This window comes from Mus musculus, chromosome 10 (genome assembly GCF_000001635.26).
Source record: "Mus musculus strain C57BL/6J chromosome 10, GRCm38.p6 C57BL/6J".
In the NCBI taxonomy this organism is placed as follows: domain Eukaryota; kingdom Metazoa; phylum Chordata; class Mammalia; order Rodentia; family Muridae; genus Mus; species Mus musculus.
The window spans coordinates 109806557-109831882 of NC_000076.6; the positions used below are offsets into that span (position 1 = coordinate 109806557).

General features: G+C 39.2%; 1 protein-coding gene across 11 annotated transcripts in view; it reads right to left on the minus strand.

The window, feature by feature from the left end:
* Nav3 (neuron navigator 3) overlaps positions 1-25326 on the minus strand; it is a 774463-nt gene that overhangs the window by 125297 nt on the left and 623840 nt on the right. For all 11 annotated transcript variants that reach the window (NM_001368815.1, NM_001081035.2, XM_017313946.2 and 8 more), the window contains 3 exons: positions 18017-18125; positions 16680-17063; positions 9698-9817 (listed from right to left, as the gene is read on the minus strand). In NM_001368815.1, coding sequence (NP_001355744.1) covers positions 9698-9817; positions 16680-17063; positions 18017-18125 — 613 coding nt within the window. The remainder of the gene's footprint in view (positions 1-9697; positions 9818-16679; positions 17064-18016; positions 18126-25326) is intronic.

Consider the following 25326-nt stretch of genomic DNA (forward strand, 5'->3'; position numbering starts at 1 on the left):
GTATATATATCTAAACTATGTAACTAGATACAAGGTGGGCAAGACCAAGGGAAGTATGTTAAAGCAATAACCTTTGTCATCCTTAGGATGGGGAGAAGATGGGTTATTTTTATATTTCCTTTTGAACTTTTATACATGGAAATTTTCTTTAATACTTGCATGGAAATTTTTATAAGAACAAAACAACCAACGCCTCTCAGAAAATAAGCGCTCGTCTTTAATGAAAATGCTTTCACTTATAATTTATCTGAAAAACCATATGGGAGTTCTGTGCATGCCAAAAATAAAAAAACAGCAGCTTATTGCAAATAACTTCAACCGTTTCAAATAAAAATTAAGTCAAGCAGAGATTTAAGTGAAGGACATAGGACACTAATAAATAAATCGTGGCCACCCACTCTGTGCAGCCACAGTGAAGACAACACAGACCTTATCAGGTGCCAGCCAGCAGTCTTCAATTTAATGATCCTGAGTTGGTGTCTCACCCCATTAGTTAGCCCATTAAAAAAGGAATTCACCCCAAGTACTTGAAAGAAAAAAAAAAAAAAGAGTTTCATCTCTTCTTGGAACTTATTAAATAAAATTTTACAATTAAATTACCCAACACAATGATTCTAATTTTATTGCTTTTCATTAAAAATTTTCTAGTATTAGAAGTCTAAGTTGCTTTTCTATGCTAGTTGGATGCTGCATAAGGATTTGTCTGCATATACCAGAAGCATGCCCACCCTACCCTCAACACACACACACACACACACACACACACACACACACACACACACACTGTTTTGCTTCCTTCTGAACACTTTAGAAATATTTCCACACGGATTCAAGGTCAAGATCACGACAGACTTAAATGCATAGACATGGAAGTTCAAACCTGAAATCTCTGCACCCTAGTGGGGAAAAAAGGGAAAGACCGAAAGTTTGAGGCTAGTTTAGGCTATCTAGGCAAAACATGTCTCAGAACAAATCGCCAGCGTAATGACAAAGAACAAACAACCTGTAATTTCCTTTCCCAGAACCAATATGGTAGACATCCTTTAGAGTAGAGGTTCTTTATCTGCCTAATGCTAGAACCCCTTAATACAGATCCTCACATTTTGGTGAACCCACCCCACATACACACAACCATACAATTATTTTCATTGCTACATCATAACTGTAAATTTGCTACTGTTATAATGTAAGTATCTGCATTTTTTGAGTGATGCTCTTAGGTGACCCCTGTGAAAAGATTGTCTTTCTTCCCCTAAGGAGGTTGTGACCCACAGGTTGAGAACCACCTCCACAAGCACTGCAGAACAATCAAAAATGTGTCTCCTGTGTTTTTTCATTTTATTGGCAGGGTATGAGCACCATCCTGCCACGGACCAGCCCCAGTCGGCCTCCCTCAATCCGTGGAAGAAATCAGGGGTTCAGAAAGGTGGGCAAGGAGTTGGAGTAGATGACAAACAAATACAGACACAAGGGAGTGCTATATCTGGATGTAATGTGTCTCAAAGTGAGCACCAAGTCTTATAAGTGACTTTTACACAAAACAGAGGAATGCATACAAAAAGCTAACAGGAACCAACTGGGATAAAAATCAATGTTAACAACTGGGATCAAAAGCAACCCCACATAAGGTCAGTTTAATCTTGGAAGCCAGGGGCAAGGGCTTCATGCCCTTGTCATAGTTCCAATCCTAGTCTATAGTATAGTCTACCTTCCCCCTAGGCCATTGTAAATTCCTGTGTAAGGGCGTGACCCAGCTATCTATAGTTCTAAGTATTTACTCTAGTTCCTTCTTAAACCATAACCTTCCTTCTTCCTAGGTCTTTGTAATTTCCTGCATATGGGAGTAACTTAGCTTCTCTTTTAAGTATCTGTAGGGAATCTCCATTTGTCAGAAGAACTCACCAACTTTCTTCTAATATGCACTGTAGTCTGCCATACTTGACTGTAATGAAGATTCTAAATATACTTTGCTAAGCTTGCCCTGAGATTTCTAACTCTATGTAGTAGATAGTAATGCCTGATTTCTTTCACTTTCTCTTACAATACTAGAGGCAATTCTGAATGTCACTGAATAGGCAACATTCCTACTGAATTCCAAGCCCAGAGTCAGCTCAAGGACTACCTAGGGCATTGGTGAAGGCCAGGTAGTAAAGTTCAAATTTGCTTAGGTATTTGGCAAGTCATTGCTTGGAGACACCTATAATAAAACAATACTGAGGGAAAGCACACAGATCCATTCACCGACTAAAACAAGGACATTATTGGAGCATTTGTTATACAAGATATCACGGTTCCAGGAGACTAAGTTTCCGTGAACTTTTTACCTCGGGACACTGTCCAGGTTTCTAGGCCTGTCACACAGGTCACTACTGGAGTGGATGTAGCAGTAGATGTCCACTTACTGGAATAACTCATATATTTTGAGCTGAACTGAAAAAGTCTGTTCATAATTCTAAGCAGATATATTTAGAATAGCAGAAAGTTTTCACAGAAATCAGAAGTTGTCATTAAGACATAATGAGAGTCTTGAACTAATTTAAATTTTAGATAACAGTAAAAACACAGGAACTGGGTTCAAAATAAGTCATCATGGTTTATTAAAAAATTATTCAGGAAAATTACTTGCTCTAGGAACTCTTCCTTAGTAGTATGTATTCTTACTATGGCTAATATTTAGTGTTATTAAAGGATAACAATAAAAGCCATAATGGGTCTATTGTCGTGAAAAAATAATCTATTTAAACAATATAACACAACTGGGTCTCCTGTGTCATTTGTATTATAACAATTTTAACTGTTATCTTTCTTCTATTCTCATCATTCATTGCCATTTTCCAAAGGCACAATAATAAATCATATTTTAAACATATGGTGGAGAATCCTATATAAATTAAAGCACTATGAACATGACACTTATTGGGAAAACAATTATAAAAAGACAAAGTTAAATTTTGGTCAATCTTAATATTAAGACTATTTTGAGACAGGGTTTTTACGATTTAGTCCAGGATACCTTAAATTGGTCTATGTAACAGAGTTTGGTCTTTACTTCATAAACCCCCTCTTCCATATCCAAAATCCCCCAATTCTATAATTATGCACACAGCACCGTCATGACCCAAACTCATCTTTCAAGATGAATTTTTCATATGTATGTATGTACGTATGTATGTATGTATGTATGTATGTGTATATTTTGCCTGCCAAACAGGTTTTTCAAAGAGGCCATGCATCATGTTATAACACTTGTATAGTTGCATTCTTATTATGAAAGATTTATCCTTTGAAGGAATAATGTTTAAGATTTTTCACAATCCCAATCCCTATGCCCTATGTTAAGACCTTTGATGACATTATTTCACTACATATATGGTATTAACCAATTCTAGAAGGAGTTCTTCCTTACGTGAAGTTTATAATGTGTATTCATTATAGGACCAGCCTGCTCTCAATCATTTGGGACATGGAAAGTTCAACATCAGCACAGAAGCCTGAGATGTGAGCAAAGTACCAATGAGAGGATAATGGACATCAAAAATCATTTTTATATGTCCCTCATATCTGTCATTTAACTACCTCTATTTATAGCTAAGATCTATGAGCAAAAAGGTTGGCCATCCGATTACAAAATGAAGTAATGACATTTACTTTATCTATTTTCCTCTCAGCCTATTAATATTTGCTTACTTTTAATTACTATGAAAAGCTAATAAGCGAATGAAGGAACTACTTAAGGCGTGAGAATATACCAAATCTAACATTAAGCTAGAGCAAACCAACACAGAGCAGAATGAGTCCTTACAGTGTACATAGACTGAAGGCAAGCATAATGAGTCTGACCTATAAAATATTTGCTTGCCACCCTAGGAAAAATATGTTGACTTTATTCTTTATGTTTAGAGCAAGTCTGGAAATAGCAATGGCTTCCTCTACAAAATGTGTGGTTTCATACACCACTATACTATAACATCCTATGATTCTCTTTGTAACGGCAATGCTCTACACATTACTATAAATGGTAGACTTAGAGACTCAGGGTGACTCTATGCTTAGGGCGGTCTCGCTTCACTGTATGAAGGAGCTGCTGAACAGCCTGTCTCATCTCCATCCTTTCATCAGACCCATGAGCTTCTCAGTACCCGCTGGATTTTAGAACCCTTCATCTTACAGATTACCGTCAATGTATGCTGCACCTCAATCTTAGTTCAGCTTATACCCTATCTTAATCACTTAGCTTATGGATATAAATATAATATCTTACATAAATATTAGATATAAGTATAACGCTTTATATAAACATACCTGAGTCATAAATGGTGGCGTATGTCTGTAATCTCAATAACTCAAGACAGATGAGAGAGTACAAAGTTAACCTAGATTATGTTCCAAGACCCTATCTCTAAAACCAACCAACCAACGAGACAACCAAACTCAAGACAAGAGATTCTCATACCAGATTCAGTCAGCCAGTAGTCAGTCCTGGGTAAATTTAATTATATGCTTTTTCTGCTCTTCTACACAAGCCACTGAGTAAGGCATCAGAAAGCATGTCCACACTTGAGTTTACTCCAGTTATTTCAAGCATTAACTGCCTGGCCAGAGATTAGATAAAGAAACCTTGGCACCACCAAGAAGAATAAAGTACAAACAGCCACATGTATGATTTTGTAGTTTGTACCCTTAAAACAGGAAATAGAAATGTTAATAAGTCATATTCTGACTCTTGCAAAGGATTTGCACATAAAAAAATAGTTAAATATGCCCAAAAGATTATAAGGATTAATTTCTCAGTACTCTAACCTCAATGTCAGTAAAATTGAGTTTTTACAGAGGAACAGGACTAGAAATTCCAGGTATTTTCCTACCCATCTATACTAACGTTAACAGCACCTTTACTATTTCAGAAGTAGTTCTTTGGAACTACCTCTCTTCCCACACAGCTATACCTTGCTTGTCTGTCCAGACTTCTGTGACAAAATACCATAGACTTAATAGCTTTGAAATGGTGTCTTAGGGTTTTCCTGCTGTGAACAGATTCCATGACTAAGGCAAGTCTTATAAAGGGGAACATTTCATTGGGGCTGGCTTACAGGTTCAGAGGTTCGGTCTGTTATCATCAAGTTGAGAGCATGGCAGCATCCAGGCAAGCATGGTGCAGGAGGATCTGAGAGTTCTACTTCTTCACCTGAAGGCTGCTAGTGGAAGACTCACTTCCAGGCAGATAGGAGTAGGCTCTTAGCCTATGACCACAGTGACACACCCATTCCAATAAGGCCACATCTCTTAAAGGTGCCACTACCTGGGCCAAGCATATTCAATCCATCACAAATAGCACCAATTTTCAATTGTAGGGTTTGTTTTCCTTTTTTTTTTTTGTTTGTTTTTGTTTTTTGTTTTTTGAGACAGGGTTTCTCTGTATACCCTGCTGTCCTGGAACTCACTTTGTAGACCAGGCTGGCCTTGAACTCAGAAATCCGCCTGCCTTTGCCTCCGGAGTGCTGGGATTAAGGCATGTGCCACCACACCTGGCTGTTGTTTTCTTTTCTACACAGATATTTTAGTGTGCACAGTGTTGATGCATATAGTAATTTAACACATTTTTATTACTGCTAAAAATAAGTCTTAGGCAAGCTCAAGGCCAGCTCTTCAGAGAATTGTCCCAGTATCCACAGTGACCTTAGATTTGTGTGTTTGCATTAAACAGTAACTCAGAGACTGAGATAACAGTTTTTCCTAAGTTACTCACACTTAGTGGGTAGCTTCTCCGAACTGGTAACATCACATTCCACACAATAGCATCATTACCAGCTGTATCACTTACTTTGATTGGTTCAAGACAATGTGTCGTAAAATACAACATTAGAATGTGCTTTTACTTAGTCATTTAAAATGAAATAAGATGTGAGAAAGTCTTACCATTTAATATACAAACAGCCAGGCCTGATACCTTGTCTTTTATTTCTTGACACTCCTATTTGCTTAATGGCTTCTTTTTCTTTTTTCTCCTATAACTCTTTCTCATAAAGTATATCCTGAGTATAGTTCCCCTCCCTCTCCCCCTCTCCCTCTCCTCTACATCTGCTTCCTTTCTGTATCTCATTAGAAAAGAACAGGCTTCTAAGAGATAACAGCAACATCTGAACATTGCAAAATAAAATATAAGAAGAAGCAAAAACTAACAGCAGATAGAAGAGTCGAAGAGCAGGCACAAGAATCCAAATCCACACACTGAACGGTCCCATAAAAATACTAAACTGAAAGGTATACTATACTACCGCGGTTTCCAACCTTCCTAATGCTGTGACTCTATAATATGGCTCTTCATGTAGTGGTGACCCACAATCATAAAATTATTTTTGTTGCTACTTTATAACTGCAATTTTGCTACTGCTAGGATTCATAATTCATAGTGCAAAATATCTGTGTTTTCTCACGGTCTTAGTAAATCTCTTGAAAGGGTCATTGACTTCCAAAGGAGTCAAAATCAATAGGTTGAGACTCACTGCCACACACACACACACACACACACACACACACACACACACGCATACATGAGGACCTGGTGCATGCCCTTGCAGGTCCTTGCTTCAGTCCCTCTGAGCTCATACACACCTTGCTCAACTGACTTAGAGGACCACGCTTTCCTGGTATCCTCCATCCCCTCTTCCACCAAACTTTTCCATGCTTCCTTGTTCTCCTTCTCCCAATATCTTCTGATCTCTCCTAGGATATGTGTCGGAATACCTGTTTAAGGTATACTGGTTACTTGTAAGTCTTTCTTTACGTACTTGCTGTCTAATTTATTAGCAGAGAGAGCACTTGAACTTCTCTGTCGGTCTTCATTGACTATTCATGTTCTTTAATCCTAGTGACAGAGGACCCAGAGCTAGGACAGGTATACACAGAAAGTAGAGGAACTATCATGGCTTGAAGCAATATGATCCTTTAAACATATCACTGCTAGTTGATGAAGCTCGTGTTTTTCAAGAGGGGCATTCATTTTCAGTCTAGTATCAAGAGGTATGTAGCTACTCTTTACTGACTACTCATATTTTAACTATAAGTTAGTCAAAAAGGAAACTACAGGATTTACCATACATGACTTGGGGGCTAGAAAGATGGCTTAATGGTTAAGAGCACTGTTTTTAATTCCAGAGAACCTGAGTTCAGTTGCCAGCAGCCATATGCGGCTCACAGTCTTCTGTAATTGCAGTTGCAAGGGATTGGCTGCTCCACTCTGGTACAGAGATATGCAGACAAAATACCCATACACATAAAATAAGTAACTAAGTAAATAGATAAATATTAAAAAATAAATTGAATGCAATATTTTGCTAATTCCAGTCAGATGGATCTGCTGTTATTTCAGTATGTTTTACTTATATAGAACTTTTTATAAAACCTAAGAAATATAAGTACCACTGAGTAGGAAAAAAGAGTATAACTTAAACATAAGGATTTTTAGTTTTTCTATAACTCTCTATAGTATGTGAAAACTCTTCAAATAGTGTGATGGTTTGTATATGTTTGGCCCAGGGAGTGGCACTATTAGAAGGTGTGGCCCTGTTGGAGTAGGTGTGTCACTGTGGGCATGGGGGCTAAGTCTCTCATTCTAGCTGCCTGGAAGTGAGTCTTCAACTAGCAGCCTTCAGATGAAGATGTAGAATTCTCAGGTCCTCCTGCACCATGCCTGCCTGTATGCTGCCATGCTCCTACCTTGATGATGCTGGACTGAACCTCTGAACCTGTAAGCCAGCCCCAATTAAACGCTGTCCTTTTAAGAGTTGCCTTGGTCATGGTGTCTGTTCACAGCAGTAAAATCCTAACTAAGACAGATAGTATGACAATATTTCCAGTATTTTCCATTTGAATCCACTTTTCTCAAATGGTATTCTGGTCCAGGTTTTTACACCATTTGGGGGGGGGGGAACTCAGTGTTTTGTAGGACCAAATTTATTAGGTAATTGTTTGAATCTATCAGTTGTTATGAAATCCATCAGGTAGAATGCAGTATGAGCTTTAAAAGTAAAGAAATGTTTTGGTTTCTTTTTTAATTCTTCCCAACCCAAAGTCATTATTGTGTTGATTCCTGGGTTATTCCAGCACATACCTTTAGCATTTTCCACTACCAAGCAGCACTAACACAGGTAATTAGGCTTATTGTGTAGCCCATACTTTGAATGTCTTTCCCTGTAATCTCTGTGTCCTCCCCCATAATCCATTCCCTCTCTGTAATATGAAGTGCCTGGAATCTTGCCTCATATCATTTGCTTACCATACAAAGAACACCCTTCTTCTAGCCAAATGACTTACATACACTCAATGGATAGATTACCCATGTTCATTTACCAAATCAGCTTCCGTTGAAGCCTCAGAACATAATGATTGTGACATTGTCTGCACTGATCATTACCTATTGTAAGGAAGATAGAAAGTGTTCAGGAAGAAGTATCCCATGATTTACTATGATAATACTTCTCCAAGAACATGACCTTGAGCAGAGACTGCTGGCAAAAAGGCAAAGGATACAGCCATGAGCATCCCAGGCACAAAAGCAACAAGACAAATGTCAGAGTCAGAAATTAGTTTAGATTGTTCAAAGGATGGGGAAAGTCCAGGACTCGGGAATAAAGTTAGGGTAAAAGTCAGTGAGCAAATATATTTAAAAAGAAATTCAAAATGGAGAGAGGGAGAAAAAAATTCCCACATAATTACATACCTTCCATGTACACATAAGAATGTGTACACACATACACACAGAGAGAATCTACAGACTGGGTAAATGGGCCCATGTAGATTAATGAGCTTAGATGGCTTTTTCTTTTAACATGATTTAAGGTATTGATGGAACATGGATCAGAAATTATACTGAAAACTAGTATCAGATTTCATCTACCTACCCTTTTGGTATAGCTGTAAATTGTGCACATACTTATTTCAGAATGTAGATAGATTAGTTTTAAGATATTAGTCATAAATACTCAATTAAAGAAGTATTCTATGTACTGACACTTAGCTAGCTATAAAAATGAGCAATGACTTCTTGTTCAATAAAATTAAAAATTTGGAGTGAAAGGCTAAATAAATCAGGGTCAGAAATATATTTTATATTAGTTGACTTAGATGCTGATCTCAAATAATGATCATTGTGATAAAAGTCAACAGAACAGTTCCAGGAAAAAATGACTATGTCTGATATGTGTGCATGTACACACACACACACACACACACACACACACACTTAAAGAGCTAGAGATAATGGAGAATAAGATGTTAGCCTAAAGCAAGAGCTGCATGTCTTCAAAGTACTCTCATGAGAAACATCAAGCTTATTGTACTTATTGTAATTGATGGTTTGAAATACATTTTTATACTTGTATAATTTGCCTCCAGGTAAATTCAAATGCATCTAAATTGACAGAAAGACATTAACAATGTTTGTTTCTTTTATATTAGAAAAGTGAGTATATGCTGTTACAGTTTCTCTTATAGAGACAATTTCTCTTTAAGTGTTTTCTATCACTGATATTTTTTTTCAGAATTACAGAGATAATATGGTCTAGCAAATGCAACTGCCTTTTTGTTTTTTTTCAAAATATTGCAAAGTAGAAGTTGTAGCTGACACTGGAGCTCTGTTGTGACCTTACTTATGAAATAGCTTTGTGCACATCAGCATCTTCTGTGCTGATGGGATTACCTGTCTGCGTCCACTGTCACATCGTGAACGCCTCTCTGTATGACATCTCTGGAAGTTGCTGTGTCCGGGACTCGGTTAAGACTTCTGGTATATAGGTTGAGCCCACCATCTGTCATGTACCTGAAAAGAATTGCCAATACAACACTAATCAACAAAAAGTTAAATGACCTTATCCGCATGACTTCAGAAAACTACTGTGCGGGAAATTTTCAATAACTACTCAAAATCAACTCTTTTAAACCATTTTATATACAGATACTCTCACAAGAAAGTAAACGTTAATTTTAATATTATTTTAAAAAAATCAATATTCTTTACTACAACAGGTCAGTAGCTTTTTATAAAAGTTGTTAGACGTGCATGCCCACATACAAACACATACACAGATACACAGATACACAGACACTACAGACACACACATGACATGATAGACATGCACTTACACACACACACACACACACACATGCATACACACATACACATACACAAATACCACAGACACACACATGACATGATAGACATGCACTTACACACACACACACACACACACACACACACATACACACACATGCATACACACATACACACAGATACACATACACAAATACCACAGACACACACTAAGTACATAAATGTAAACCCTTGTTTAATCTGCTAGAGTAAAAGGTTGAGAAAGTGTTCAAATTACAAGAATAGGTAAAAGCTTTCTTGAAAGAACTCTAGTAGCACGGGAAATAATTACAAGAAATGACCAAGAAAATGCTGTGTGGAGAATAACAATCCATGAGACATGAAAGTGGAACACAGTGATTGAGTTGAAGGGCTGCAACTACAATGGCCTAGGCAGAGTCAGAGAAGAAGTGTAGGTGACAGTGGAAGGGAATCAACTAAATCAATGAAAACTAAATATTCACTATTCACCAAAGTGTCCTAAGAAAACAAGGAACTTTGTACACTAATTAAAATAATAAATTTTCAAAAAGGCACTTTGTGGCACTATTGTGTAAGTTGAATAAATTTGGTTTTTTTTTGATTATTGACTGGCTGATTGATTGATTGGCAGGGTCTCATTCTACATCCACTCCTGAACTAGAACTCACTGTGTAGTCCAGGGTAAGCTCCATCTCATGGTGGTACCCCTGCCTCAGCTCCCTGACTAAGATTATAGGTATGATGCACTACCCCTAGCTTTTTAGTTGCTTTAAAAAACCTTGGTGTTGGTTTCTAACCTTTTCTCCTTTGTTTCCATACTGTTAAACTTGATTCTTTATCTATAGTGCTGCTATGGACAGGCTGTGTGGTCTCTGAAAGTATTTCAATTATCTATGATTCTACTGTGTCAGGTACAAAACTGAAATGATAGTGATGATAAGCTTATCTCTGGTTAGGTTGAGTTAGCAATGGTGATAATAACACGTGGGATACAGGTATAAATATAGGTAGATATTGATAGAGATATGTTTGTATATGTCTATGTATGTGATGTCTATGTATATGTTTGTATATGCATATGATGTATGTGATGTGTATGACGTATGTGATGTTTATGATATGTATGATGTAGATGATATAGATATAGAAGTACATTTGTATTCACAATTGTATGCGGTGTGTGTGTGTGTGTGTGTGTGTGTGTGTAAGAGCACTGCCTATCATAGAATGGTACTGTGTGACTGATGCCTAGTTGGCAGCTCTTTGTTTCTATGAATGTTTCTATAGTAACACAAAATGGCTAGTATCTTAAGGATGAAACTGGTGAGTCAATGAGGGGGACGTGGGTTCAGAAGAACGACACACTCAGGTTCTAGTGCCTTTCAGTTGCTATGTCAATCATCCTAAGTTTTTAGGAGATTTGAGAAAGTGTAGCAGGACCAGTTTATTTCATTTCATATTTTCTATTTTTGTCCCTTAGAAGCCATACTTTTTTTTTCATTTTCAGTCAAATGACTCAATTACAATTTTAACTCTCAGTCACATGAACATAACTATTTAAGACTATGTATCCAAAGATAACTTCAATTTCCACTCAATTGAAATATGTAACTTTTCTCTCAATTTCTCCTTTTTGACTTCATAGATATACTCTTTCAACTCATTATGAGTCTCTTCCTCTGACTAATTTCTAACTACATACAGCTTCAGATTCTCAAGGGTTTAAAGTCATTTCAGAAGGAGAAGTCTGAGATAAGCCTCTGCATGCTTCAAGAAACTTTGAATTCTGGGAATGCCAACTAAGCAGCTTTATCATTTCTATCCAGAGCACATGAAAAAATGCAGTGTCATTCTCATTTGCATGACCTCATGACATTCCTTGTGTTATTCCAAAAAAAAAAGCTATATTAAACATTCCTTTTTTATTGCCCCTATTAAGCTTTTTGTTCCTTTAATCAGCAAAACATCCTTGAAAAATTGTGAAGAGCAAGCAAATTTGTGATTCCTTTTTTAATGAAATGTAGCAATCGTTTTCATACCACTTAAAAGAAGTATTATCAAATTAAAACTTTCCTGGGGTATCTCTGATCGTCTCATCTGTCCCACATTTAAATTCTACATTGAGATGTCAGTAGTGGCATATGCATACTCTGGCAAATGGTCTTCCACACAATATCCACCAATCAACCTCTAGTTCAGACCAGCCACACCCCATGTAGGGCCTAGAGACCAAAACTGTGCCCTGCTTTAAAAGTCAGCTGCCTCTACACCACTATGGGAAAGAGCTTTCAAGCTCATCTCAGCCATCAGAGGGAAGAGCAAAATGCTGACCATTTCCCAGTGAACTTTTGATACAACTTTCATCCATGAAACATGTAGATCCCAGATCCACATATGATAGACTTCCTAAGAAAGCTGGGTAGAGATGAAATGATAGAGATCAGCGGTCTGAATCAAGTTCCAAATGAAAAATAAAACAAGTCAAGTAGGACCCAGGATCTAAAACCATTGCCTTTCCCTTCTTATGGGACTTAGTAGATGGACAGCCAGTTGTCATCAAATTAGTTTCCTTTTCCTCCAAGGCACACAGCTGAGCCCTGCTTTCTTGCCTCGTGCAGGTAGCTGTGGCCACAAAGGCACTCTGAACATGAGTGCAAGCAGAGAAGTCAATTGCAAACCTTTCAGGCATGGCTAAATATTCCTCCCACCGTATGTTCCCATATCTTTTGCCATTTGCCTGATGAATGGTAATGGTCAGGGTAATACTAGATTCTAGCCTGATTAGGCAAGAGCAGAATTATAAAACTTCTAATTCTCTAAGTGACTCCCCATGTGAAGATCGAAGTCATGAGGAAAAGAGACAACAAAAGGAATCAGAGGATAAAGGTGTCCGCTGCTAAGCCTGAGCTGGATTCCCAGGACTCACTTGGGTGCTAGAGCAGAAGCTAACTCCTGTAAGTTGTCCTCTGACCTCCATATCTGTACCATGGCATTTGTTTATCCACAGACATGCCCACATGCTCACACCCAAAACAAGTAGGTAAAATGCAATGAAAGAAAACAGGACAGTTTTTCATGAAGATTTTAGATTTCTCTAAGCACAAATAAGTGCTAATTAATATAATGAGAAGTCTAATCCTATGGGTTGGGTGCTTATAATAATCTACCATATGCAGAACTCAGTTGTATATTTATATGTGTGTGTATGTGTGCATGTGTGTCTGCACATGGACATATTTATGTCTAAATATATATGTGTACTATTAACTCATTGAAAAATGAGTACTTAATTTCATTGTTTTTAATAGCTGAGTAGTATTCCATTGTGTAATTGTACGACATTTTTTTGTATCCATTCCTTTGTTGAGGGACATCTAGGTTCTTCCCAGCTTCTGGCTGTTGTAAATAAGGCTGCTATGAACATAGTGGAGCATGTGTCCTTATTATATGCCAATAATTTTTTGCTGACAGGAGCCGGATATAGCTGTCTCCTGAGAGGCTCTGACAGTGCCTGACAACAGATGTGGATACTCTCAGCCAACCATTGGACTGAGCACAGGGTCTCCAATAGAGGGGCTAGAGAAAGGCCTGAAGGAGCTGAAGGAGCTTGTAGCCCCATGGGAGGAACAACAATATGAACCAACCAGTAATCCCAGAGCTCCCAGGGACTAAACCACCAACCAAAGAGTACACATGGAGGGACTCCATGGCTTCAGCTGCATATATAATAGAAGATGGCCTTCTGGGACATCAGTGGTAGTAGAGGCCATTGGTCCTGTGAAGGCTTGATGCCCAGTGTTGTGGAATGCCAGGGTAGGGGAGGGAGGGTGGGTGGGTTGGTGAGCAGGGGAAGGGAAGATGGGATAGGGGGGTTTTCTGGGGGGGTGGGGAAGCAAGAAAAGAGATTTGAAATGTAAATAAAGAAAATATCTAATAAAAAAAGAAAAGAAAAATGGGCACTTATGTAGATGCAAAATTCCTAGCATATGAGCTCCATGTAGTCAAGCATTGTGTCTGTGTTGTTCATGATTATACGTTCTCTGTGCTCAGAATGCTCTTTAGCACATAAGACAAACTCGACAGAAACTTTGGAATACACACACACACACGTATGTTCAGATGCACTCATATAAACATAGATATGTATATACTCCCATGCAAAATGTAGCTTGCTACGTTTCTCCCCTCGGAATTCTTTCCCCTCTAGTGTTCAAGCCCATAATTTCCAGTATTCTTGGTTGAGATGAGATATATGCATGCTGCTTTTACATTTTCTACCAACTTTGTATTGTGGTGGGTATCTAACCTGTGTTTCAAACTCTGTACTCTCTCCACCCCATTTTCTCTAACGGTATACACCTCTGTTTCCGGTGCTTATAACCTAGGTAAGTAGGTTTCCTTTGGTTTGGGATCTTTTATGTTCCCTTAAGAAAAGTTCATCATTGTGTTCTATTTTCGTCAGTACCCTTTAAACACTTTTAGTCCTTACCACTTCCAAGGACACTGCCATATTTCTGGATACATGACCGTGAGCCTGAACTCTTACCATAGTTTCTGAAATCTAACTCTGGGTTCTCACTTCATTTGCCTGATTTTCCTAAAGTAGTCTTTGCAAAATCATCAGTGTTTCCACATCTTATTTATATTCCACATCTTATTTATATTCATAACCTGAATAGAGTATACAGCTCGACTTCTTTTCATCATGACTTCAAGACAGGCCACAGTAGCTCTATTTCTTACACCTCACCTTTAAATATCCCACTTCCATGCTTATCAGTCAACAGAAATGTTATCAAATGCCATCTCATCCAATGCCCCTTTGGATATGAAAATAACACACTGGCAAGCTTACTGAATGGGTTATACCTTTTCTGCTCATCTTCCAGACTTCTCTTATAAACTTTATTTTTAAACGTATTTGACTCATCTTTGGCTATTCTGTTCAGGAACCATAACTAATATGCTCTCTTGTTCAGTCTTCTCTGCCTCACATCGGAGCTAACTACTTTCTCCTTAGTGTGCACTCTAGGCTGTATAGACCATTCGAAGTTATCCATGCATTGTACCATGGATGTCCTCTGGTTTTGGATATAAACTGCTCTTCAATTATTCTGCCAATATCAGGCTAAGCATTTTACATTAATGTTGCACTTTTAGACTCTGGGCTGTCTCCCAAGTCTCATGTTTTAAGTGCTTCTTGTCTGTGGTTGGTGCTATTTTGGGGGGACTGTGGGAGCAGGTGAGGCCTAACTCATAGAAGAGAGTGGACAGAGGCAAGCCTCTGAGGGTTATAATCTGGACTCCGGGTTAGGAAACTCTCTGCTTCCTCTTCAAAAGTAAGGTGAGGGGGATCCTAAGTTTGTGCTTTGGTGCATACCTTGAATCCTAGCACTCAGGAAGCAAAGGTGGAGACATTGTCATGAGGTCAAGGTTAGTGTTGGGTAATCTGGGAATATATAATAAATAAATAAACAACCAACCTATAAAAGGGATAGAGGGAGACAGGAATACAGAAGCAAGAACAAGTCCACTGTAATGGAAGGTTGGTAGATAATATGAAGTGGTGAAAATGACATCAGTAATTACAAGGGTCCTGTTTCTTTTATTGTATTTATTCATATGTGTGTACATTTCATAGCATATGTGTGGTGATCAGAGATTAACATATAGGAGTCGATTCTCTCCTCCACCAAGACACCAGACACTGAACTTCATCAGTGGCATGGTGAAAGTGTGTTTACCTGATGAGCCATCTCGCCAACCCTGGATTAGTTTTAATAGAATGTCCCATTGTTTCCAAAGCTCATCCTCTGATATGGAATATAATAGCAAGAAGAAAAAAATGCTATAATATTTTAAAGTTTGAAACCACCAACAGAGAACCAATCAATCTAAACTTTCAACTCTGGGGCTGAAGAGATAGCTGGAAGATAAGTAAATTCATTGCCAAAGCTGATGATCTTAATTAGATCCCTGGTACCCCATATAGAAGGCTTTCCAAACTCCACATATTAGCCATTGGATACATATGTCCCCACACAGATACATACAACATAAATGAATAAAATGTATTAAAAACTTCAAAAATCCTTCAACTCTGATTTTCTCTGAAATTTAAATTGCATTTTCATGATTAAACCATCCCACAAACTATTTGTTCCTTAAAGCTATTAGAGGCAGCCAGACCAGAAACAGAAACTCAGAAAAACTCCTCTTGTCTCTTTCCTACACCCTTAGTAACTATAAAATCTGTTACTTGGGAACATGTAAGACTACTATGAAAAATGAAGGCCACATGTACTTCTTCTGACCAATGATTCTCAACCTTCCTAATGTAACCTTTTAATATAGTTCTCCATGATATGGTGACTCCAAATCGTAAAATTATTTTCATTGCTACTTCATAACTGTAATTTTGCTACTGTTATAAATCATAAGCACCTGTGTTTTACCATGACCTTAAGTCACCCTGGAATATCTTGGAACGTCCAACAGACTCACATGCCCCTCCTTCACCAACAATGCAGCTCTGCTCAGAGCTACTTACCCACTGTTGATATCATCCGCTCTCAGACTCTTCCCAAGGATATCACCATCGCTCATGTATCCACCAACATCCACTTCAGAAGACACATCCAGGTCACTGCTTGCTTTCTCGCTCATATCTATTTGTGACATGTTTCCCAGACGCGAGACAGCAGCTCGGCGGAGAGGCGTGGTATACATAAACCTGGAGGGATCCGTGTGGATGAATCGGCTGGTACCGCTTCGAGAATATCCAGCGCCCATGGAGGGGGCATCTCCAGCCTGTAGACGAGGGCACGCTTGACCCAGTCTCCAGGTCATGGGGGAAGGTCGGCTTGTCAGGTTGGGGATGGCCCTTCCATTCACTTCAGTTGTCACAGTCGTATCAAAGGTTGTCTCCAGGGTGCTGTCAAACAAAACGGAGACATAAATATTCTCTGGTTCCCTAAGGACACAGACCAAAATGCAATACCACAGGAAAAACTTGAGTTGCATGTGTGGCTAGAAGCTCATCTATTTCGTGAAAGTGAACAGTGCACAGATTCATTTTATGCTTCCAAATATCTCTGCTGGTGTCAAAATGTGGGAAGTCACAGATTCTGGAAGGGGTTGCTTTGAGGAGCTAGAGAAAGTACCCAAGGAGCTAAAGGGATCTGCAATCCTATAGATGGAACAACAATATGAACTAACCAATAACCCTCCCCTCCCCCCCCCCCCAGGACCTCGTGTCTCTAGCTGCATATGAATCAGAAGATGGCCTAGTCGGCCATCACTGGAAAGAGAGGCCCATTGGACACACAAACTTTATATGCCCCAGTACAGGGGAACGCCAGGGCCAAAAAAATGGAAATGGGTGGATAGGGAAGTGGGGGGGAGGGTATGGGGGACTTTTGTGATAGCATTGGAAATGTAATTGAGGAAAATATGTAATAAAAAATATTAAAAATTAAAAAAAGAAAGAAAGGCTACCAATCCTTACAGATTATTTGAGTATTGTTTGACCCTTGAAAAGCAAAACATATTAAGTTTCTCAGACCAGGGCAGGAAGTTAGCAGTGGGCATGCCTGCATGGATCTCTGCCAGCTTCTTCCAATGGTATGGAAGACATGAAACTATATCATTAGAATTGGTCATAGTTGACCAGTTAACTCAGCCTAACAAGAAAGTTCTGTAGAAGACAAGATGGAAAGAACAAAATACCAGACAGCTCTCAACTTAAGGAGTATTGATTACTGATTGCCATGTACAAATGAAAGAAAATAGGAAACAGTGCTAAATTTATTCTCAATCATACAAGGATCTGACGTTCGCTTTGGCGGTTTTCTTTATCCCTCCAATGACAGGCAGAACTGTGAGTACCTGTGGCTTATCTGGGTCCCTCGAAGACTGGACATTGTCTCTTCCAAGTTCTGCCTCAGATCTGCTATGTTCTTGACTGTGCGCATTCTCCGAGCTTCAGGGTCCTCCCCTGGAAATGGAGATGTGAAATTAGTCACAGCATGGTCTCTGTTCAGAGACAATTGTTTACACCGATGAGCAATATGAACCCCTGTATTTCAAAGCAAAAAGACAGGTAGGAAATTGCAGATGACTCCTGTCATCTGAAAGTTGTCATTCTTTTTACAATAGTAACACATTTAATATTGCAAATAAAAATTCTGAAGCAATACTAACACAATAATACTTGTGAGTCTATTTCTCATCAGAGTCATTATAATATTTGAGACATTTAGAAATATGGTGTACAGTACTTGTTACCACTGGACTGGCTTGATTTTAAAATTCAAAATTATTTGAATCTGCTCACTTTAATGATTATCCATTTTCAAGCATATTCAAAGTAGCTGAGGTGACCTTCCTTAACGAGAAACATTAGTGAAAAGTGCTAAGAGGCCATTTCTCATAGATTCTTTTCTGAATTTCTTATTAGACTCATGGAATGAGATTCTCTTTCCTTTGAATTACCTCTACATTCAGCATAGGAAACTAAAACATTGACATGGTGACATCAAAGTTTAACCAGGGACATGGATACCTACACCCAAACACACCTTTCTGATAGTCATAAAACAAGTAGTTCTGAAAGTGTAGTAACTGCAGGCATTCCACATGAATACCCATCTTTTGTGTGCAGAAGTGTCTTTTTTTCATTTTTAATTAGATTTCTTTCATTTACATTTCAAATGCTATCCCCAAAGCCCCCTATACGCCCCCCCCCCCCCGACTCCCTAATTCACCCACTCCTGGCATTTTCCTGCACTGGGCCATATGATCTTCATAAGCCCAAGGGCCTCTCCTCCCATTGATGGCTGACTAGGCCATCCTCTGCTCCATATGCAACTAGAGACACAGCTCTGGGGCGGGGGGGGGGGGGTGCGGGTACTGGTTAGTTCATGTTGTTCCTCCTATAGGGTTGCAGACCCCTTTAGCTCCTTGGGTACTTTCTCTAGATCCTTCATTAGGGGCCCTGTGTTCCATCCAATAGATGACTGTGAGCATCCACTTCTGTATTTGCCAGAAGGGTCTTTAAACAATGTTTAGAGTCATGCAGTACTTCCTCACCCAACCCATTTGAAGCTGATGAGTCCTGACAGGAAAAGCATGGGGTTAGTCAAGGAAGGAGGGTAGGCTAAGGTGGGTAGGGACCTTAAAAAATATAAAAAGAAAGCAAAAAATATATAAAAGAATGGGAAATGAAGAAGAGAGAAAAAAGGTTAAGGATGTAGACTCCTTTGGATAGATGTCCAAGAGTGATAGACTTGGATGTTGAAGATCTATTTCCAACCTCCCAAGGAAATGTTACACTGCGTCCTTAGTGCCTACACAAGTTTTGTTCTCCCAGCAGCAATGGAAGTTTCCTCCTTTCCCACTTTCACGCTTTCTCGTCAGCATGATCTTTCACTGGTTTTATTGTGGATCTTGACCATTCTGACTTGGGTTAAGATCAAATTTCAAACTGGTTTTCAGTTGCATCTCCCTGATGACTAAGGAGCAGAGTTGGATGGGTGTGAAGATTCTAGGATTATCTGGGAGAAGGTAGGAGAATACAAACCATGATCAGAATATATTGTACAAGTTCTAAAAATGGAGAGAAGGACAAGAGAGAGAAAAGAAGGGATAAATGGATCAAGAGGAACAAGCAATGGGAAGAAGAGGGAGGAAGCAAAGGCTATTTAGAAGAAGAACCAAACGAAAGTGGAAAGAGACGAGAAGCAGGAGAATATATTAAATTACATTATGAAAACTCACTACGCAGATAAGTCAAAATGCATATACATACACTTCATTTTAACACTTTATGTACAAGTTCATTTTACAAATATACTTAGTATTTTTCATTAGAATACGTCTTTAGTATTCAGACAAGAATTCAAAAATAAAGTTCACATGCCAATTCAGATCTGTAATTACAGTTTAGAGTTGTTGGGGGGGAGGGGGCATCTCACAAACCCTGTATGGAATGGATCTATGTCTCACATGGGGCATGTATACCAACTTCACTTCCATCTTCAATACTGGAAACTCTACACCTATCTCCTACCATTATTCCGCAGGACCAATGATGAAAATAGTTTTAGGGAGTAAACCACCACTGGTCCCCATAAATTCTACTCAGTGGATCCAGCAACTCTAAAAAGCAACTAAAAAAATTAATACTATTCCATAGCACCACTCAAGTACCAAGACTCCTGTCAGGACTCCTGATGGTTCTTCAACGGTCTGTCTTAGCCAAACATTACTGCTTTGCTCAATACCACTCAGCATGGATTTCTGTCCACATAACCACTAGTCTGGCCCAGCATACAAACTTGTTCCTACTCCTTTGTAGATGTTTTCTACAGTTAAATTACACTTAATAGCAGCATTATTATTCCAAACTGAGGTTGTATTGGATTGCTTCATTCAAAGAAACATAGTTTAACAAATAGAAAAATATAAGATGGGATGGCAGGCCTGTGGCATAAACTTCTCCACATGAATCTAAACCATGTAATCTGTAATGCCATAGATCAACTTCCTGAGAAAGTAGGACTGTTTCTAAGCTCCAAGATACCAACCACATCCTCTCTGGAAATTGAAGGCGTGATTCTCATTAATAGGACACAGTCCGTGAGAAACAACTACTGAGATGTTCCTTTCCCACTTCCAAGTCATCTGCCACAATGTTGGGGAATAAAAAGAAGGCTGGCAGAGAAAATTTTAAAGAGTGACAGAAGAATATAATAACAGCCAAAAGAAAGGCAGGAGCAACAGAATGGGATAAAATGCTGAACACATTTTTTGTTGTTTTTATTTATTTATTTATTTACTTTGTTGCTGTTATTTGGTTTTTGTTTTCTGGGTGTTTTGTTTTTTTGGAGTTTGGAGGCTTATTGTTATTATTATTATTACTACTACTTTTATTTTTTACAGTTCAGCCATTGCCCTCCTCCCAGTCCCCCTCTATAGTTCCTTATAGCATTCCTCTTGCCCCTGTCTCCCAGAGGATGTCCTCAACTACGCCTCCCCTCTCCCTGGGGTCTCGTCTCTCCTGAGGTTTAGGCAAGTCTTCTCTCACTGAGGCTAGACCAGGCAGTCCTCTGCTGTGTGTGTGTGTGTGTGTGTGTGTGTGTGTGTGTGTGTGTGTATGTGTGTGTGTTTGGCAGGGGGGGGATGTTGGACCAGCTAGTGTATGTTGCCTGGATGATGGCTCGGTGTCTGAGAGATCTCATGGGTTTGGGTTAGTTGAGACTGTTGGTCTTCCTATGGGATCACCCTCCTCCTTATCTTCTTTCCCTAATTCAACTACAGGGATTCTAGACTCCAGTACAATGGTTGGGTGTAAGTATCTGTGTCTGTCTCAATCAGCTGCTTGCTGGGCCTCTCAGAGGACAGCCATGCTAGGTTCCTCTCTGTAAGCACACCATAGCATTAGTAACATTGTCAGGCTTTGGAGCCTCCCCTTGAGCTAGGTGCCAGTTTGGGCCTGTCTCTGGACCTCCTTTCCCTCAGGCTCTTCTCCATTTTTATCCCTGCAGTTCTTTTACACGGTAATAATTCTGGGTCAGAATTTATGACCGTGGAATGGCAACCCCACCCCTCCAGTCTGTCTTTCTCCTGGAGGTGGACTCTACAAGTTCCCTCTCTCCACTCATCTAAGAATCTTCTCACCTAAGGTCCCTCTCTTTGAGTCAAGTCTCTTACCCTCCCCCAAGTCTCTGGTACTTTCTAGAGGACCCCCCCTCAACTTTCAGCTCCTCCCCCAGGTTGCTCACCTCCCTCCCCCACCCCCCACCCCAGAGGTTGTATACTTTTACTCATTCTGCTGGCCCTCAGGGCTTCTCTTCTGTCTTACCGCACCCCCTCCCCCATACCTGATCATGTTCCTCCTTTCCCCTCCCCCTCCCCCTCCCCTCTCCCATCTAGGTCCTTCTCTCCTGAAAATAATCACCATGGGAGGCAGAGGGAGAGAGGGAGGCAGAGAGACAATGGTAAGGAAATTAAAAGATGAAGATCCATTAGACTGTAAGAGCAGGGGGTTAGAGACTGCGGGGGAGGAGGCAGTGGGTGAGAGGGGCCACTGCTGCAAAGCACTGACCTGGGACATGCTCATGGGCTGCATCACCATACACTGCCTGTTCCTGGCCTACCTGCATCCAGGCTCTCTTACCATTTGTCAGATCACAATATTGGAATTGATACCTGAATTGATCCCCATGATTTTAAATAATACTTTTAAGAATAACGATAAACATTTTGTTTCACTGAATAATTTTTCATATCAATTTCCTTTCTGTAGTCTAATAGGAGGGTTTAATTCATGAATCCTCCCAGTTGAAATCTGGGCTTGTTTATGCAGTTTCCCTCAAATGCCAGAACTATAGTGTCCCCCTTTCCACCCTTTGATTTTCTCCTAAGGACATTCACAAGTGACACTATGCCACTCGTGGCAATCAAACAGACAAATCTCTGCCCTCCAACACTTACAGAGCACAGCATCTTTGCTGCCTTATTCACTTCATGGAGGATAATAACCAGAGCTAAATGTATTGCAGCAAATAATTTCAGTGACCCACGAAAGGCAAGATAAAAACTAAGTGCATTTGCAATCCCCTAAGGAATGATCGCACAGTCTGGAATGTCTTTCAAAGTGGTATTCAGATGATGTAGTAAGGCTTTGTGGGGGCTAGGAGGGGGCCAAATCAAAGTACATATAGATCTGACTGCTTAGCAAATAAAGAAAAGTTACAAGAAGGGTGCACATGAGAGAAATTTACTTAAACAACAAAAACAATTAATTTCTTCCCATTTGCACAATATCAAACTCAACTATTATTTCCAAAAGAGACATCCCATTTTTTTTTTTTTTTTGCCAATCCAACGGTACAGATGTCTACACATTTTTTCAAATGGTGTATTCTCTAATCTGCTTGAATTTTTAACACTGCTGCAGAGGGTTTTCCAACAGTTTCCAGAATAGTGAGTGCTTCTGCTTCACAGCTAGTGCACAGTAGAGAATTTAATTTGAAGGGTCTGCCCTTACTATATATGCTTTAAATACACATATTATAATTAACATTGTAACACTACCATCTTTTAATAGAAATCAAATTATATATGTGTGAAACTTGATTTATATAAGTGGATCTGTTACAGAATTCACTCTGCACACTTTGCTATTGACAGCTTTTCTCTCTTTGAATAGTGACCAACCATGATTTTTCAGATAAAAATTTTAATTCATCCTTCTGATCTTGATTTTTGATAGGTATAGAAAATAGATGGTCAGCACAAACATTGTCCTACATATTTATAGCACAGACCCTAGCCTGTATAATTTATTAGGATACTCAATAGTAACAATATTGAACTCATGAAACTTTGGCCAAAGTTAACTTAGGCCATTTTGAGTCATAAGTGGAACCTGGTCAAGAACACAGCAGAAATTCTACAAAGTTAAAGCATCACAACTTAGGAAATCTCCTTGTTAGGCTTGATATGGACAGATGAACATGTGAAAATACATCAGAACGACGTGAATGTGTCCTTGCTCTTACTTCTTGTGTATTTGAATGCTGACACTGGTGGATAGAAGGAGAAATCATTATGGAGAATAAACACGTGGATATGATAAGCAATATCTCAGGTCAAATACATGGCATGCCCTCTTCTATTGGGAGGCTATTCTGTGACAGTAATAATCCGGGTTATTTATGCACAAAGAGCAAGGTTTCTTACTTATACCCAACCATATCTTACAATAATTTAATACAGCAACCTCCAAATCCTGCCTGGGGACCACACTCTGCTCACATGGTTGAAAATACTAACATGAATGGTACTTAGAACAAGATGAATGTGACAATTTTATAAGCCAAAGATGAATACTGTTTGACTCTACAGTTTTGGAGGATCAAAAAGAGATAGGAAAAAAGGGGGGGAAAAAGACATATGGATCAAGACTTCCTCTCATCTTTATACCATGCAGAGCTTCCTTTATGAGAAACAGTTCATCACCCAAATCAAACAATGCTATGGAGATAAATCTCTGGCGCCTGAGTTCCTGGTGGATTTACATTCAGAAATCACTATTCTCAAAACTGTGCCATCATTACTCTTTCCAAGCCAAACTGACGTGCAAAATTGAGCCGTGTTTGCCTCGGCTGTCTCTCTAAGCTTTCTCATTCCAAAGCTGTTCCCTGAAACATCCCAGACAACCTCATAAAACACCTTGTCGCTGGATGTTCACACAGAGAATTAAAAACAAATCTGTACTTAGCACCATCTGGGTATGGGACACAAAGAGATCAGCGGACAGGGGTAGCGCTTTTGAACTTACAGAATGCCATACAAAGTCCTTTCTGAAAGCCCACACTGGCATGAAATATGATGTGCTCTTTGGCTTTAGCATGAGGAGATTCTGAGGCGACTCTAGGATGTAAATATGTGACAGTGGGGAGATGAATGTAGAACTATTAAATGTGGACACTTCTTTAGGTGCGTGTGTTAGAGAAGCGGCAAGGTCAGCATTTAACATTCCACCACAAAAGCCTCTCTACCCATCCAGTTAAAAATAATGTCAGAAGTCACGACGGATCATTGCTCTTTAAAAAGATTGTGAAAAATGAAACAGTTAACAGTCATTTCCATAGTTTAGCTGTAACATAACTAGATGTTATAGTTATGCATATAGAAGAACAGCTGTTCCAAGATACAGGAAGGAAGAAAGGAAGGAAGGAAGGCAGGCAGGCAGGAAAGCAAAGCAAGAGAGCACCAGGCCTCTGCATGTAAGGAGCTTGAAACATCAAAGGGGAACAGCCATCTATCTATTTAGGGAACTCTAAGGCAGCAAATGAAACCATACAGAAATTTACCCAGGATACCATTCAATCTTCATTACACATGAAGGATAAGATCACCTTGAAGGATGTTAACCAAGTCTCCACCAAAGACCTAAGTCGAAAACATCCTTACATTTAGGATATCCCAGACCCCCAGCCAAGGGATACCCACAACTGAGGCAATTGACTTGGCCCAGTTAAATATCAAAACTGGAATTCACAGTTCAGTTTTACAAGGGAAAATAACTTCAAGGAAGGAGAAATTAGAATGTTAAGTTCATGTATGTAAAGAAAACTTAGTCTGAAAATGAAAGGTAATCGACTGCCATGAACCCTGTCGTCGGCAAC